General features: G+C 36.5%; 1 protein-coding gene across 4 annotated transcripts in view; it reads right to left on the bottom strand.

The window, feature by feature from the left end:
- The window catches only part of HTT (huntingtin), an 88551-nt gene that overhangs the window by 9591 nt on the left and 61193 nt on the right, over positions 1–17767 (bottom strand). For all 4 annotated transcript variants that reach the window (XM_072861229.1, XM_072861230.1, XM_072861231.1 and 1 more), the window contains 16 exons: positions 16967–17105; positions 15178–15300; positions 14129–14342; positions 13787–13932; positions 13147–13324; positions 12768–12863; positions 11729–11916; positions 10353–10479; positions 9159–9259; positions 6743–6897; positions 6220–6359; positions 5968–6050; positions 4231–4361; positions 3922–4051; positions 2973–3128; positions 133–323 (listed from right to left, as the gene is read on the bottom strand). In XM_072861229.1, coding sequence (XP_072717330.1) covers positions 133–323; positions 2973–3128; positions 3922–4051; positions 4231–4361; positions 5968–6050; positions 6220–6359; positions 6743–6897; positions 9159–9259; positions 10353–10479; positions 11729–11916; positions 12768–12863; positions 13147–13324; positions 13787–13932; positions 14129–14342; positions 15178–15300; positions 16967–17105 — 2298 coding nt within the window. The remainder of the gene's footprint in view (positions 1–132; positions 324–2972; positions 3129–3921; positions 4052–4230; positions 4362–5967; positions 6051–6219; positions 6360–6742; positions 6898–9158; positions 9260–10352; positions 10480–11728; positions 11917–12767; positions 12864–13146; positions 13325–13786; positions 13933–14128; positions 14343–15177; positions 15301–16966; positions 17106–17767) is intronic.

Genomic DNA, 17767 nt, shown 5'->3' with positions numbered 1-17767 from the left:
TTGCCAAAACCTGCTTGACACAAACAGCCTGCTCAAAAATGTACTGCCAACGGTGAACCATAAAGAGCCCTTTTGTTCACACATAAGCATGCAACAGTTTGGGGGGTGGGGGAAGAGAAGAAAGAGTCTTACTGTGCTACTCCTCTCAAATTGGAGAGCAGATACTCGCTGATAATTGGAATGAGTTGCTTCGCTGTCTCATCAAGCAAGTCACACTCAAGGATATAAAGAATTCCATGCAGAGCTCCAATCCGACTTGGCATATGGGTGCTTCTTAGGGTTGATTCCAGCAGTCGACTTACTGGTTCAGCCACAGCTTTATCCTAATACATCCAACAAGAGTATTCATTAGAAGTCAACGCTGGTTCAATACTGGTGACTCCTGTCACTTGGAAATACTTGGAACAAATTAAAGAGCAGAAAATACAGCATGAACCAGAGCCTGGCTTGAAACTACTTTGAATCAAATGTCACAAGATTAATATAATCAGATAAGAGATGACTTGCAGATTAACCAGTAAACTGATGCTACTTCGTTTTACCTGTAAAAAGCTATCTCATGATTTAAAGCCAAAAAAACCAAGATAAGCATTAGTTGAGTAAATATTATGTGCTACTAAGAATCCTCTACCTATAGGACTTGGATGGTTGGAATTTTCTGGCCTTCCAGCTAACCACAAAGGATCCTTCTGTCTGAAACTGACTGGTAGATGCTTATAGTCTGCATCCAAACGAATACTCTGCCATCCACTCAACTCACAGTACAGCGTTCCATTAATTTGTTCTCCAAGACCACTGGCACTCAGACCTACAGATCTTTCCCTCCACCACTCCCATGATCTGGATGAGGGGATTGAGTGCACCCTAAGTCATTCTGCAGACGACACCAAGTCGGGTGGGAGTGTTGATCTGCTCATGGGTAGGAAGGATCTGCAGAGGGATCTGGGCAGGCTGGATCGATGGGCTGAGGCCAATTGTATGAGGTTCAACAAGGCCAAGTGCAAGGTCCTGCACTTGGGTCACAACAACCCCATGCAATGCTACAGGCTTGGGGAAGAGTCGCTGGAAAGCTGCCCAGCAGAGAAGGACCTGGGGGTGTTGGGTCGACAGTCAGCTGAATATGAGCCAGCAGTGTGCCCAGGTGGCCAAGAAGGCCAATAGCATCCTGGCTTGTATCAAAAATAGTGTGGTCAGCAGGACTAGGGAAATGATCGTCCCCCTGTACTCAGCACTGGTGAGGTTGCACCTCGAATACTGTATTTGGTTTTGGGCTCCTCACTACAAGAGAGACATTGAGATGCCGGAACGTCTCCAAAGAAGGGCAACGAAGCTGGTGAAAGGTCTAGAAAACAAGTCCTGTGAGGAGCAACTGAGGGAACTGGGGTTGTTTAGCCTGGAGAAAAGGAGGCTCAGGGGAGACCTTACCGCTCTCTACAACTACCTGAAAGAAGGTTGTAGCAAGGTGGTTGTCGGTCTCTTCTCCCAAATAACAAGCAACAGGACAGGAGGAAATGACCTCAAGTTGCACCAGGGGAGGTTTAGACTGGATATTACGAAAAATTTCTTCACCGAAAGGGTTGTCAAGCATTGGAACAGGCTGCCCAGGGAAGTGGTGGAGTCACCATCCCTGGAGGTATTTAAAGGACATGTAGATGTGGTGCTTAGGGACATGGTTTAGTGGTGGACTTGGCAGCGTTAGGTTAATGGCTGGACTCAATGATCATAAGGGTCTTTTCCAACCTAAATGATTCTACAATTCTATGTTTAGTCTTCAAACATCAAGCTGGTATCAGATACTTCACTCCCTGTTATCAAAGTACAACAACTTATTGGAATACACAAAATCTATTCTAAACAGTTAGGTTTGAAAAGTCTTTTTCTTACAATCTATTTTAAGTATTTAGTAGAAATTATATAGTTTTACCTTGTCCCTGTATTCATGAAGCATCTAAGATACAGGCCAGTTTTACAGTGTGTGCTCTCTAGCTGCTCTTTTTAAGCAGATTTTCTATATAACTGAGCACAGGACAACAAGCAACTCTTTATGGAATGAACTTTCGTTTCCTCCCACTAACCTGTTATATTCAGCTGCTTCCTTCTGAAAAGGTGTTATTAGTTCACTGAGTGGGAAATTACTGCCTAGTCAGAACAAGATCATATCTAAAACTGCTTCTGCATGTTTGGCATCACTTTCACAGCCTTCCCTTGCACAGTTGCTGCTACAATAGCTACTGGAAGCCCTACCCCAAAAGTCTTTCAAAACTTTTATCACTATTACCCATATAGGTTTATATTAGTCTCATAGAGAGTTTCTAGAAATGCTAACTTCTTCCAAAAGAATTTGTAATTTTTTTTTCCTAAATAATCCCACTCTGAAATGTCCACTGGAAAATACTACTGCTCTCTGGTCTACAGATTTAAAGACAGCAACACATTTTGTTAAATAACTTGCATTAATAATGTTATTTCCCTAAGTGCAGAACGATGCAATGGAGGGAAGAGTGAGAGAAAGAAAAGGGGTACCTGACTATCAAGCTACGTATTCATCACATGCACTGTCCCAGCCTCTCATGAGATTACAGCCATTGACCTGTAACACAAATCTAGCAATAGCTGTTTCAGTGTCCCCATTTCTGGCCTGAAATGGAACAAATGAGTCCAGGGCAAAGGTAACACTCAACTGAATAAGATAAAACAAAAAGCACATTAAATCAAGCTCAAACCTCAAAAAAAAAATCCCCAAACCAAACAACCTTTCTGTTTGAGTACGGGGCAACTGGAGATGATGTTTGCAACCTCTGAAAGCCCAGAATACGTATCCTATTACTCCTTATAGCCATGCAGATCAGCTAAGGAATTTTCTTAGAGACAAACCACTCTTACCAACTACACCAGATTTTGCAGCAGAAGCTAAGGATGAGTTAACCTAGACACTCATGACTTTGCAATAAGCTTCCATGAAAATTTCTTACCATTCCAAGAACAGCAGCAGCTTTACAAGTGGCTGGTATCAAATACTGTACAAGAATCTCATCTTCTGATGGATGCACCTTTCGCAATTCTGTCAATGTTGTATACATCATCTCAAACTGATTCCTTTCTGTAAATAAGTCTGATACTGCCAGAAGCTGTGCACAAATTAAAATTGAATATAAAAAAAGCCCATTAGCAGACAGCCAGAAATTGACTCTTCCTTCTGTTATGTCAGCAAAACATTCCTCAATCGATCTATTACATGTGTAAACATTAACTCAAGTGTCTGCAATAACTATTGTTGTCCAGAATTAATGCCACCATCCATCTCAGATAACAATTACCTCCAAATGGTTCTTTTTTCCAAAAGCTTTACAAAAACAAATCCACTATGGTGAGTAATTCTGGAAAATGAACAAATGTTACCATTTACAGTGTACTAAAACACCTCAAAACTCACAATACATACTCTATTGGATGGATAGTTTTTTAACATTTTAAGTCTTTTATGATAGTGAATAGTGGCTATCAAGACACATTCCACACCTGTGTTCTTTAGTTTTGCTTCTACACTTCAAAGTCAATTTAATCCTCTAATACATTGTTGTTCCATCTTCATTTTCTTACAAAGAGATAGGATAAGCAAAATCCTGAAATCTACTTTCAGCAAATAGTCAAGTAAAATACTGACTATCATTAAGTAACAATAAAGTGTTTGTAATGTAGTAGCAGAATATACAATCCAGATGCTCATATAGTGTAAATCAGTATAATATTATAGTTGCTCAAGTTATATTTCTGTACTGCCCATATAACAGCACTGCCAAGAAAATAAAAATAAAAATCAGGGTTTGCCATAGATTAAAAGATGCTTTACAAATGCTGCTTAGCTCTGAATATTTGGTAACATATACTCAATTATGACTCTGAATAACAGTTTAGACTTACTGATCGCACCACTTCACTAATCAAAATGACTGGCGTTCTCTTGCTGGGATTTGATGGCAATATCCACTGACTATACAGTTCAAGCAAGAACTGAGAACAAGAATGTATATCTACACCAGCCCGGTGCTTCCTGTAAGGCACAATAAGCAACTGTTAAAATGGCTATTCTTAAGCCCCGCTAAAATACTTGATTTGAAATAATACAGGTATTTACCAGCATCCAATTTATAAACCCACCTTATTGAACTCAACATGAAGAAATAAAAGCTTATTGATAAGTCAAAGGAGAGACAAGAAAAAATAAGACACCTGGTGTTAATAGGAGAAGTTGGTGGTGAGGAAGGAACAGGTATGTCATTCTCCTCATCTTCATCCTCACCCCACTCTTCTTCTCTCAGTGGAGTGATATTATTTCCTAACCATATGGAGTGTATGGAGACCTTGCAACACCAAAAAAAAACCCAGACAAACAGAAAGGAAGTACAACATTTAAAACCTTCATAGTCAGATTAGAAAACTTAGAAGCCCAATACATTTTTCATTTACATGACAGGCAGCACACAGCCTCAAACAACATTTACATGAACTGCACATCACTTAAAAGGTAAAAAAAATTACAACCTTTTAGTTTAACTCACTTTAAACTGTATGGCACAGCAAAACCAGTAGCACCATGTGCTTAGTACAGCAATACAGGCGATGCTGAAAGCAGCATCTGGCTAACCTGTAAGCATGCACTAAAAATGTGCATGCATCATCCCAAAGTCAACATACCAGATCTAAAATCTAAAGCAAAGTATAAATATTTACAATTCATACCAAGCAAGAAAATAATTCAGAAAGAACTGTAACAACTGCAGTTCAATAGAAAACACATTCCTAACTCTTCTCAAACCATAGCTCAGCATATCTGATTGCAATATAACCTTTCTTCTGAAACCAGATAAGACTAAGATTTCAAGTCCTTTGACTCAGGCTAGATAAACACCTATCTACAAAGAAGAAACCTTCTTAGTTCTTCTTTAAGTTTTATTTATAAAATCAAAGTTTCAGAACAATAAGACCTGCTGATAGCATTTCGTAAGTGATCTGTCTGAAGATTCCAAAACAAAATCAGCACTTCCGGTGTGTCAATAGAGATATTACTTTTTCCTCTGAAGTTACTTATCTTACATAGCTCAAGACTTCTTTCTTAGACAAAAATTCACCCTTACATAGAATTCTTTTTCATGTCAAGCAAAAACGTACACACACACTTATTTATTTTTCAAGCAGGATGTCTAATGACTAATATTGTTATAGAGTTACAAGTTTTTGTAAATAACACATAGGGTCTGTAAACCTGCAAATACTGCATGTTCAAGTCATTTAGAATATCAAGAGAACATACAGATGCCTAGAGACAGACAAGTGACCGTTTAGTCTTCCCTATGCAAAAAATTTCTCAAGAAAAATAATGTCATCTGAGTTTAGTATTTAAGTTTTTTTTCACTAATACATTCTATTCAAATAGTGAAACAAATATTACATTTAAAACTTATATGTAACTTCAGGTAAAGACTAATTTTTCAGGGAGATAAATAACTCGATAAGGACTATTTTTTTATTCACTGTATGTAGTGCTAATTTTCCAACTAACATCATCCAGTGAAATTTATGTCCCTACACTGGGTTTATTTAAAATTAAAACAACATTGCTTATTTTATGTCCAGTGATTTTTCATTTCCTAAGGACTACTGTAAGCATGCAATAGCAAATTAAAATCCAATAGTTAAAGTGGAAGCTAACACTACAAGTGCTCTTTAACATGCAAGGCTGAAAAGTAAAAGTCAATAGCTGGCTCACAGCTAGACCTCACACAGACAAGCAAAAATTCCATGAGAGGTGGAACAGCTGGCTGAGAGGAGTCACCCAGTTATGATCTACCCTGCATCACTCAGAGCTTTTAGTTTACATTTGATGTTAAGCAGTGCCTCTTAACTGAATTTTCACAAACTGGAAGAAATGTAATAAAAGTCAAGTTCAAAGTTAAAACCTTAACAAACCTGTCCCAGTTTATAATCCATATCTCCTATTTCTCGTTCAGTATTGATCTGCAGTAAGAGTTTTTCATGGCTGATAAGAGCCCCTGTAACAAAACAGAAGCCAAGTTTTTAAAACATGCATAACAAAAGGAGATGTGAAAATGGCTTAATTTCCTGCAAACTGTATTTCAAATAAATTCCTAGGAGTACTTTTCTACTTTTTAAATGTAAAAGAAATTCACTCTCCCCTTCCCCCCACACACATGCACTTACCTGTAGTAGCAGGAGAAAGTGACGGAACAGGGTCCCAAGCTTGGTATAAGTGATGAGTAGCAATATTATCTCTCTTAGATACCATTGCTTGGATTTCCTGTTCAACAATTCCCCTGATAACACTTAGCTTCCTCCCAAACCTGAAAGCCCAACAGAAATCAATTTAAGCAGATTTTCCCTTTAACATTTTTGTGCAATTGTGACCAGCTTACTCTACAGTGTTACATGTCTATGCTTATTTTCGTTATCAGGGATACTAAAACTGAGAAATGTTGCGAAATACATTCTGCACACTGTATACTAGATTTCAATATGATATTGTCTGTTTCACATACTGTCTTTTAACTCAGCAGGCTTGTGATGCTAAGTCCATATAACTTCTATGTAAACAGATCTATCTGTACACACTCTTGCTTAGAAAACAGTCTATACCATGTTTTTGCTACAGCTAGATTAAGCAACTGTAATTACGTATTAATCACAAGTATAACTTCTATGCATTTCAGAGCAAGTAAAAAGATACCTTGTGTCCAGAGCTTTTAAAGCTTTGTTGCGGGGCTGCTGTTCCAAACAGCTAACTGCTGGATTGCCTGCAACAGGTATTGTCATTGCACTCAGCACCAAGGAAGTTATGGCTTGTACTGCAAGAACATTAATTTGGGTCCTCTCTGTATCTTCCTGTAAAATGAACTTACTGTAATTTGAATTGTAAAAAAAAGAATCCTGAAAGCCCTGAACATCAATTTGTCACCTTTCACTAAATTATCATTACAAGCCTGACATCTAGACTTCTTTCCATCCAGAAATCTAGCTGACATAAGCAACGCACACAAAAGCAGCACTGTGACTGTAGCAGCAACACATCCTTCCATCTCATTAGCCATTCTGCATGCATCCTCTCTTATCCCAACAGCGTTAAAACCTCAAGATGTCCATTTTGGAACTTTGAAAGTGTTTAGTTTCTTTGTTTGCATCTACCCATTAGTTACCTGTTGAAACAAAGCATCAAATAAGACCAAATCTGAGTTCAAAACTTTTCAGAGAAGGACCCATGTTAACTCTCTTTAGTAACTGCCTGTTTAGGAACAAAACTCAACCTCATCATGAATTTTCAGCAGCATTTTTCTGGGCATCATAATTCAGATGCATCCAATGTTTCTTCTAAACCAAGATGCTACACATTCAGTATTTAGCAACACTGTAAAAGTGTGAGAAAACTGTAACACAACTTGCTTAAAATATTTGGTTAGATTCAATCTATTATTCATACTTGAGGCACTGCCATTCTTCCCTGATAGAAGTATTTGGAACTACACACATTGCATCAAGTACTTTGCCACTGTAAATCATCACCACTGTAGTAGTCTGTTTCTTTCCCTTTAAAAAAACCCCATCTCTTAAAATAAACTTCTGGCACTGTGGGTTGTAACTCATCCTCCCTGTGTTGATGGTAGCAAGAATCTTCACAGTACATTTAACTTTTTTGCTCAGAACTGTTTATCATCAGTACTTTGACTAAATCTGTTTTTTTTACAAACTAAAATTAGAACAGCAGCATAAACACTTGCAGACTCTGAAGTGGCAGGATGCTTCTTAGTTTTTGCTTTCGTTGTATAGATTCTGATTCCTTCTTGAAAGTATCAGACCACAAGAGACTCTGAATCTTTTTAGAAAATGTAAAATGGTAACAAATTTTCAACTTTTTTTTTAAAAAAGAATCTTGTATTTTTATTTCAGAAAATATTAACATATTGAAATTTATAATAGTGCTTAAAATGTTTGCAATTTTGAACATATTCGTTTTCCTTGGAAAGTAAAGGAGCATTACTACTCCTGTTCTACAAATAAGTGCTCTCTACATGACAAATAAGGAACTACCAATACCTAGGTTGCCTTAAATCTGACTCAACATGGCTATTATGTAGAAAAGAGCCAAGCCAAAAATTCTGCACAAGTATCCAAGTCAGTCTAACAGAAAATGCTAATCCAGGGAAGAGAGATGATGATGCCCTGCTCGATTTTGGAGTCTGACACCTAGGAAGCAAGGGAAACAAACTCCTTTGTCTGCGACCCAGGATCCACTATTCTTAGGCATCTACCCTCCAAATTCTTCAAAATGCTTTAGCTCTGCACCTACCATCAGGACCGTTCACAATTTGGGAGTGAACACTATGAGTCCAGGAAAAAAAACCCAACCTTTCAGGTCAAAGAGCTAGAACCTAGTAAAATCAGTTTGCTAGCAGGTTAAGACATCTGAAGAGGGAAAATCTCTTTCATGATGGCTAAGTTCACTCTCATCTTTGCTTTTTGTATAGATAAATTTCTTCAGCTCTGATCCCCAAATGCCCTCCACTGAATTTTGAACACTTACTTGAGGCATCCAAGTTAGAAGCCCAGATATCCAATATACAGTCTACAACTGAGAGCGAGAGACATGGGCATGCATCTCCAGGTCAATGCATTTCTAGTCAAGAATCTTACAAAAAAATCTTACCAAAGAAACTCCCCTTGAAGTTTGATTATTAGATAGCACAGATAACTGCAGTAATACATACTAGTTACAGTTAACTAGTATATTTCCTAAAGGCACAGTTCTCTCACACATTGTTTCTCTAAGTTTTTGGAGTTCCTATTGTGCCTAAAGCCAAACATCTAGTTGAGCAAACTTTGAACCGTGTGTGTGTTGAGTGACATAGTAAAATAAAGTTGAAACAGCTTCACTAAAATTTTACCATACTATTTACACTCTTGCAGAAGCTTTAAGCCAGAAGATGGATGTGTCTGAACTCACAGGGATATGAGGACAAGGAAATATAAAACAGAAATAATTTCTTAGTTTTAGTCACTACTTTTCTGCTTTACGGGTTCATTAATAGAAACATTTTTCTTAGTTTAAGTAACATTTAATTAAAAAAAAAATAATCAGTGAGTGATATTACCTCTTGTTGGTTCTCCTCTTGGTCCATTACAATAGGCTGAGTTACAAGCACACCAAGCAATGTAGCCCAAGTCTCTTCAAACTGAGTACGGCTGATCCATCCTATGGAAACATTCAGAGATAACCATTTACGTCTTAATACAAATTTAAACATGGAATGGCATTAAAAAAATGGTACATTGTTTCCATAGATTTAGTTTTGTACCATTTCCTATTCTATTTGGCATTTTTTGTAATCACTACAGCTTAAATTTAAACTGTTCTATTTTAGGAAGTGACGAACCCTTTAGAAGGGTTCTGCACATTATTATTTAAATGGTGCTGCTAAGGTTGTTTCTTATACACATTTAAATATTTTGATTGTCCAATTTTCAAAGCATTGAGATCTATCAGGTTTTCTCAACACAGAAAATCATCCAGAAAATTGGCCAATTATCATGGGAAAGAAATTCTAGCACTTATCAAAAAGTTTCTCCAAAGAGATTTTTACCTACAAAAGACTGCAGAGGATTCTTGAATAATACCCAGCAGTTTATACTAATGATATCTGAAGAATCAAAAAATGAGAATGTCATCTTAGGCATTATAGCGATCAAACAGAAATCAGTGTTACAACACAAATCAGTCAAATATTAACCTGTAGATCAGAGGGGGAAAAAACTGCAAAAAACCAAAGAACTTTGGTAAACATACAGAAGTTTTGATGCATTACCCTTGACAGTCTCATCTGTTGACAAACACTTGAACTCTTAAGCCCTACTGCTCTTGTTCAGTAAACCTTGACATACCCAGAAGCTTTAAAGTGACAGCATTTCCTTTAAAATGTTGAGTGTGGGGCACTAAATACTATTTGTATACTATGCATGAATTAAAAAAATGGGGGGAAGTAAAATATTCTCAAACATACTGTGAAGTGTATGCTCCAGAAAACAAGTGGCCATTCTGTAAGAGCACACTGAAATCACCTCCCTGACTTGGAATAGTTTTTGGCTTTATTTCTATAATTTATAATTTTTTCTCTGCACTGAGCAAAATGTAAGAATTATTGCAGCACAATTACTAACCTGCTCTGAAATATTATTTCTCTCCCATATATGCAACAAAAGTAAACAAATGGCACCAGATTCAGTTATTCAGTACAACACAAGTAAATGCTGAATAAGAGACAACTGTATTAATTTTTAATTTTGCATACCAAGTGTATTGATGCGATAGATGAACTCCTTAAAAATTTCTTTTTCTTGAAGAAATTCTACTGGGATTTCAGGAAAAACTGTGCTGAAGTCACCTGCAGGCTTTGGTGACCAGCCTAATTTCCAGACCTGAAGAAATATAAAGAAAGTCTACTTATCCAAAACAGAAATAGTATTAACATGACAGCTATAAATATATATGCACCTTTCAAAAGCAATGAGACATCAGTAAATAAAGTAATTCTCCAAATACAAAAAACTTAGAGAAAGATTAGATATCTAACCCAGCTAATACACATTTTACACTATATTTCTAATTTGGGGGGGGTGGGGGGGTTTGCATATTTCTCACTATGAATTAATTATTCAGTCCTACTGTCCAAGTTTGGATATGAAAGCAAATATATTCCTGTCATATATTTCAGTTCAGAATTTAAGTGCCAGGTGACTCCTAGATTGTGCAGAAATTATGCTGAAAGGTAATTCAGGGAAAATAGTTCACATGCTATTGATGCCTGAAAAAGCACAAAGATATATCTGAGAGTGGGCAAAAAAAGGTCTCAATCAAAAAAATTAGTATCTTTTGACATCCTCTCAGAGTGCTGAGAAACACTCAGCCAGAGAAATAGCCTTGCATATATCAGGAAACCCCCTTTTGCTCTACCTAATAAGCATCTAAAAATGTTTCTGATAAACTTCAAAACCACTATCAAAACAAAGTCACCTCACAGTACTAACAGTACATAGAGGTAATAATGAAATGTTCTTAAATCCATGTTACATTGGCAAAAAAGAAAAGGTTGAAATACCTTGTCCAAAAGATCCAAGATGAGTTAGGAAAGATATACAATCCAAAAGTATCTGCATGGCATACCATGGTATGGTACCACACACAAATACCAGATTTAGTTCAGACACTACTTCAGACACCTCAGCACCATTGCATCATTGTGGTGCTTAGCACAACAAAAAATGAATTTGTCAATTCACATGTCATAAAGAAAGTAGCAGTATAGATTTTGCACTCTTTCCAGGGTAAGCAATCCCACTGAGCAGGAGAAAATATTAGCCCTAAGAAAATACCCAAGTCACTGCTTGCTCTTCCTTTCTTAAACTACCACCTGGACTCTCTTTCACTTAAGAATGTAAGGAGCAACTACACTCTTTTCTAATCAAATCTCTGATTCCATGGTGAACTCTTATTTGATATCTTTACAATATTTTGCTACTTAGTGTTTAAAAAGACAAACTGGCTGATCAGACTAGCTGAAGGTTGAAGTCCTACTGACATAAAACTTAAGATGCAGCAGCATGTCTGGTTATCAAGAAGTTGTTCAATAGCTTCTAAAGTCCTGAAAACAAAGCATGATGAACATACCAAGGGAGGTACTCTTGTGTAACTGTTCACTAGAGGCAGCCTTGCTAAACTGATGATGATGTTCTTGAGGACAGGAGTAAGAAATGCTGGGATACTGCTGTTTCTTTTGTGCCCCAGTGCCAAGACAGTCTGTAAGCATTCCACCATCTCAGCTACCATTTCACAAGCTGCAGTAATGTGTTTAGTTTCTTTGTTGGGAGAAAAAGAAATTTAGTTTTACGAATCTATTAAGACACATAATTTAAAAAGATACAGAAAAACAAAAAATGCTTAATGAAAGAGTATGTCAACTAAAAAGGACAAAACCACAATAAGGATGTATACAAAGAAATATTCTACAATATTTCAGCTGGTTGAAGAGTACTACTACCACTCTCCCTGCAATGGCTTGCATTGTTTGCCAGTCTTAGTGCTGGAGATTACCAGTACCTGACATCTGCCAGCAGAGCAGCTCACATGCTAACCCCAGCAAGAACAGGCCACACTGAATAGAGCATTTCTGAGAATTTAAAGTGACCAAACTCATCTGTTTTATGAGAAAACAGTCTCATAGCTGGCTCTATGCTAAATCTGACAAGCAGGTAATTTCTGTAGATGGAAGCGGTATCTTACTGTACCAGCACAGCCGAATATGGAAGACAGTGCTGTCTACACTCACGGACTAGAGTTGACCTTCATCTCAACATAGTGTTCCTATACTGTAGAAAGGCAGATGATGAATCTGCCTTTCTTCAGAAGAAATAACAATTCTACCTCTCCCACATGAAATTTAAAAATCCCACAACACTTTAAAAAGCTCAGTCTGCAGCATGCTGCACAGCTAACAGAATCACCCAAAAGAAAAATCTGTGTTAATGTTTAACTTTAAAGAAAAAACAACTATACCTGTTAAAAATGTCAACCTATATTTAATAAACATTTATCAAATACAAGGTCTCAGATGAACTCTTGTTGTCAAAAAAATAGTAATAGAAAGGGTACCTACAAATATTTCTTCAGTGAAAGTTTACGGCAAAAGTGGAATTCACCGTTTACTTACTCTGTGTGTTTGAATCAACTTCACTCTCACTTAAGCCTTTTGAAGTATTCTTCTTTCTTTCAGGACTAAGAAGTTGATTACCGGGTTCAACAGCAACTAAATTAGACAAAAATATTTAAGAGATAAACCATTACATATCTCATTCCATTTTTCTCCTCAAAACCACATAGTAGTCAAATATTTAACATTTCCAAGGCATCTGCCAAGTTCAAAAGTAAACACAAAATCTTAAATGAGAAAGTAAAGTAGTAAAAATAAACTTGTCAAAGAAATAATTAAAAAGGACTCAGAGGAAATATTCCAGACACCTAGCATTTGATCAGTGATGACTGACAATTTATTAAGAAAATTTTCTCATAGCTGTTCAAATTGGACTCACCTGCTTCTATGATAAATCTAATGCAATTAATTAAGGAGCAAGCATATGTCACATTAGCTGCAGAAGCTAGCAAATTCCAGAGACTAGGCTGCTGTAAGGTCAGACAGCAACAATCCAGAGCAGCTTGAAGATCTACACTTAATGGAATCTGGTCATGCATTAAATGCCATGATAGTGCCTGTGCCAAAATAAAAATTTCCCATTAATAGCAAATTCTTGCAACAGAGTAACTTATAACCAAAGGTGTCTTTTTTTTTTTTTTACTTTACAGCAATATGTAAAGTTTTATTAGCACGTTGTATTGATTTTTTTCCTGAGAGAACAAAATTTAAGTACAAGAAAATTATGAGCATTATATACTGCTTATTCAGTGTCCCAAAAATCAGTGCACAGCCATTCTCCCAAATGCCAAGATCATTCCATCATTCAATCAACCTCTCCTTGTAAAAAGCTGCCCTTGTCCCATAAGCCCATCTGATTTACTAGCACAGGTCAAATAAAATAACCACTGAAGAAATTTCTACAGTTAAGACAAGAAAATAGCCCAGATCAAAAGTTACTCAGTGGTGATCAGTTTAAATCAAAGTTGTCCCCTCTACCAACATTTCATCACATCTTTAATAATGCTGTAGTTTCTTACCTCTACTGACATAATTACGAATTTCAGGATATCATCCTCTTTCTCAGGAGGAACACGGAGACCAGCTGGTAGTTTTGAGAGCAACAACAAATACTGAGCCAGTGCACGACAAAGTATCATCATAGACTGATACATCACCTCATCTCCTATAAAATAAGACTGGATGAAATCTAGCTGTTTGAATTTTTCCCCTCAATAAATGTTTTTCAGAATTATTTCATAAGCACTTTTATGCCAGCTATCTTGATTTTTTAAAATAGTAAGTTCATGTATTCACAAGACATCTGTAAAGTACCTTTGCAGAGGAGAGAATAAGCTTAAAAAGACCATTATTTCTATTACCAAAGATATCGCTTAGTTTTTTCCAGTAGGCTGATGGCTCAGTTGGCAATAGTGGTTGAAAAACCTGGTGGCTGGCAGGAAGATTTTGTACAGTGGTAGACACATTATCCAGAGTTACCCTCCGAGCTGTTTCAAAGAAGCTGCTCTTCTGGTCTCTTGAGATTTCATTCATGCCAAGGCTTAAACAAGGTGCTAACAAGCTCAGGTTGAATTCCTGACATCAAATAGTAAATAAAAAGAAATTGCTTTTAATTCTGGCATACTAATATGGTGGTAAATTAACAGTTAATTAATTAACTAACTTGTTATTATGACCTCTGCTCTACTGTGGTATAACAATACCATAATTAAGCCCATATTTGTTCCATGTTTAAATTCCAAACACTACTGTAAAGAAAAATCAATATGCTTATTCCAAATTTTCAGAACAATAGGTGAATAAAGCTTAAGGATTACCTATATACAAGGAATCTTCAAGTAACAAGTTTTCAAACAAGTAAGTCAAACAAAAATCTTTTTAAAAACAGTTTCCCAATATTACTTCTGCATACCAGCAGCAAATGTAATGTAGAGAATTTGAACAAAATATGTTCTCAGAAAACAAAGTAATAGATACAAACTGTCCTTTATGCCAGATTTACTATCTGTGGCCTGTTAGTGGCATATTGCAAATCATCTAGCACAGATATTTAAAAGGTTACAGAAACATCTGGCCTTGTAAGAGACTGTATGGCAAAACAAGAAGGTTATGTAAAATGGTAAAACTGGATTTTTGTGATTGCAATAAACTAACCTTCACTTCCACTCCATATGCCCAACCTGTACTACTAGAAAGCTAGTATTAGCAGCATTGCTAGACACAGAAATGAAGCATATCTACTACTTTAGTTTCCAAAATGAACTGAAATTCAAGAAGTGAACTACCGGTATTATGTAAATTTGAAGTGTTTACATTTAAAAAAATCTAATCTATTAATACTACCAATAAGAAGATTTGAAATAATTACATCCTCTTCAGCTGACTGTGTTTCACCTGACAAAGAAGTTACCTTGCTGGTCATGAAGGAGTTCAGGTCAGGCTGAGGAATCCTATTTACCAGCTCTGCACCTTCTAGCAGTGCAGAGTCAGACTTGATGCAACACTGCGACCTCACTAGTGACACATACCAGTCCTTTAATAATTAAAAAAAAGAAATTTATTACATATTTGTTTTCACAAAATAATACAGTTCACGGGGGCAGGGGCAGAATTGCTCATTGGCATTGAATTGCAGTCTGTTTAAGAGATCACTAGGCCACATTAATGTCAAAAAAACTCAAAGAAAAAAGCAAGGCAAAGCAGACAACTGGTAAACGGACCATCTTAAACTAGACCAATGGATGTTCACTGGCAAGTTGCCTATTTCCACAAAGTCTGGACAGGAAATGAGGAAAAAAGCTTAACATATAGCACAGGTGTATGTATTAGGACCCTAAAGCTGAGGAGAATATCTAGGAAAAAACTGGAATACTCAGTAGTCACACAAACGTAACAGTAATAGCAAAAAACCCAGTACTATAACCAAGGAAGAAAAGTCTTCAGATTCAAATAAATCAGCAGATGAAGATAACATCTGTTTTTTAACACTCACTGAAATAAAGGAAGACCATCACACATCACTCAAATTTACTCCTTAAGTTATTAGCGATGAGCCTATGGAATTAGTTAATAATAAAACTAATTTAACTAAGGAATACAAAGAGGCTCAGTTATCCCTCTTCTGTGTTCTCTTTCTCATAACTGGACATCCTGAATTTGCTGATATTAATTAGAATCCAACTAAGCCTGTCAGAGTTCAAGGAGCATCTGGACAATGCTCTTAGTTATATGGTTTAGTTTTAGGTAGTCCTGCAAGGAGCAGGGAGTTGGACTCGATGATCCTTATGGGTCCCTTACAACTTAAGATATTCTATGATTCTATGAACTATGTAGGGGTTGTGGAGGAAGCACACAAAAACTACTTCCTTTGTGCAGTATTTACAGTTAGAGAGGAATGAGATTGTCTGGTTAATTTGAAGATGGAAAGCCATGGGTAAATGGTTTCTGGGCACAAACAGTGTTTCCTCCTACTGTCTAAATAGCTCTCAATCTCTCTCCTAAGTCAACGGGTTCCTTGACTACTTATCGGTCTCCACCAAACTGTCAACTAATCAAATAATTTTTGCCATCTCAGTTACGTACGTTTCCTATTACTGCGTATCACTGTAGAACACGAAGGAATGAAAAGGAGAAGTTATCTGTGCCATGAGACAAGCTAGAAGACACAGGCCCCAAAAGGCTTGCTTTTAGCCTCCCACCCCACTTTGAAATAAATGCATCTAGGTACATGAAAGACAGAAACAGTTAAGTAGTCATGATTGTTCTCTGAAAGTAGTTTAAAGCTGAGAAGTAGAAACTGAGAAGTAATGCTTAATTTCTAAGAGACAACCAAATGAAATTCAGCAAATGAATACAACTGGTCACTGCAGTAAACACAGCAAGAAAACAAGTAAGAGTATGTATCTGTCTCTACTGAACCTTAAATAAGTCCTTCCATTAAAGTTATGCAAAGAAACAAAAAGTGTTTCACAGCACCATCAACATAACAAACATCTATGCATATGCTAATTATTCATCCGAAGTTCAACAGTCAGCCAACACATATGAAATAATTTCACTGATCTATATTTGAGATTCAGTGACAATTCTGAGAACATTAACCAAATAGTAAAAATAATCTGTATTTAAATATTCTGTAATGAGCAAAAGCTTGTCTACAGCCAAGGCACTTTTAGTGCCTTTTTTAAACATAATCTTACTTTGTCTAGAATTACATTCTCTAAAGCTGGTTGGTCTTCTCCATCTAGTGGGTGTGAGGTAACCAGAGGTGAAGGACTAGTTGAGTCTGGTGCTACCATAAGACGAAATCTATCCAAGAGCGAGTAAAGTCTTTGGTGTCTGAAAATAGAGTAATACATCAGCAGAGAGCTAACTTAGTCAGTTTTGTAAATCATTTAAAAATAGAAAGACATCCAGTGAGCCAATTCTAATCCTGGGAGAAAAAAGCAGTAGGGTCTTCAGTTCTTTGTTGGATATATGCAGTCATATGATGCTAAACTGCAAATTTCACCAGCTATCAGTAGCCAAAACAAATGAACTCAGCAACATCAACAATAAAGATTTAAATTTAATTTAGATTTAAAATTTGTATATGCTTAAGCATAAACTACAAGCTGTTCAGTTCTCCTTATGCAGTAAATCTTTTTAATGAGTAAGAAAAATCAAAGTTAGTGTACAGATTATTTGATTGCAGACAAATATGTTCTAACAGATACCGGAAAAGAATCCACTAAAACTGAACTTTTTTTTTAAAAATATATTAAGAATTCCAGTTTGTGGATTTATGTCAGTGTCAGGGTTTGGGTTTTTTTGTTTGTGGTTTTTTTTGTTTGATGGGGGTTTTTTTAATTCCATTACTGCTATCAAGAACGTGTATAAAGTCATTGGGAGATTTTGGAGTTTTTTAAAAATTCAAATGTAACGTTACCTATTAAGGCTTTTCAAAAATTGAATAATTTGCTCCTTTTTATAACAGCAGTTTACTTTTAAACAGCTGGGAG

The sequence above is a fragment of the Ciconia boyciana genome, chromosome 5, assembly GCF_034638445.1.
Source record: "Ciconia boyciana chromosome 5, ASM3463844v1, whole genome shotgun sequence".
In the NCBI taxonomy this organism is placed as follows: Eukaryota; Metazoa; Chordata; class Aves; order Ciconiiformes; family Ciconiidae; genus Ciconia; species Ciconia boyciana.
The sequence above is the reverse complement of the archived record's forward strand: the minus strand, read 5'-3'. Positions and strand labels throughout refer to the sequence as shown.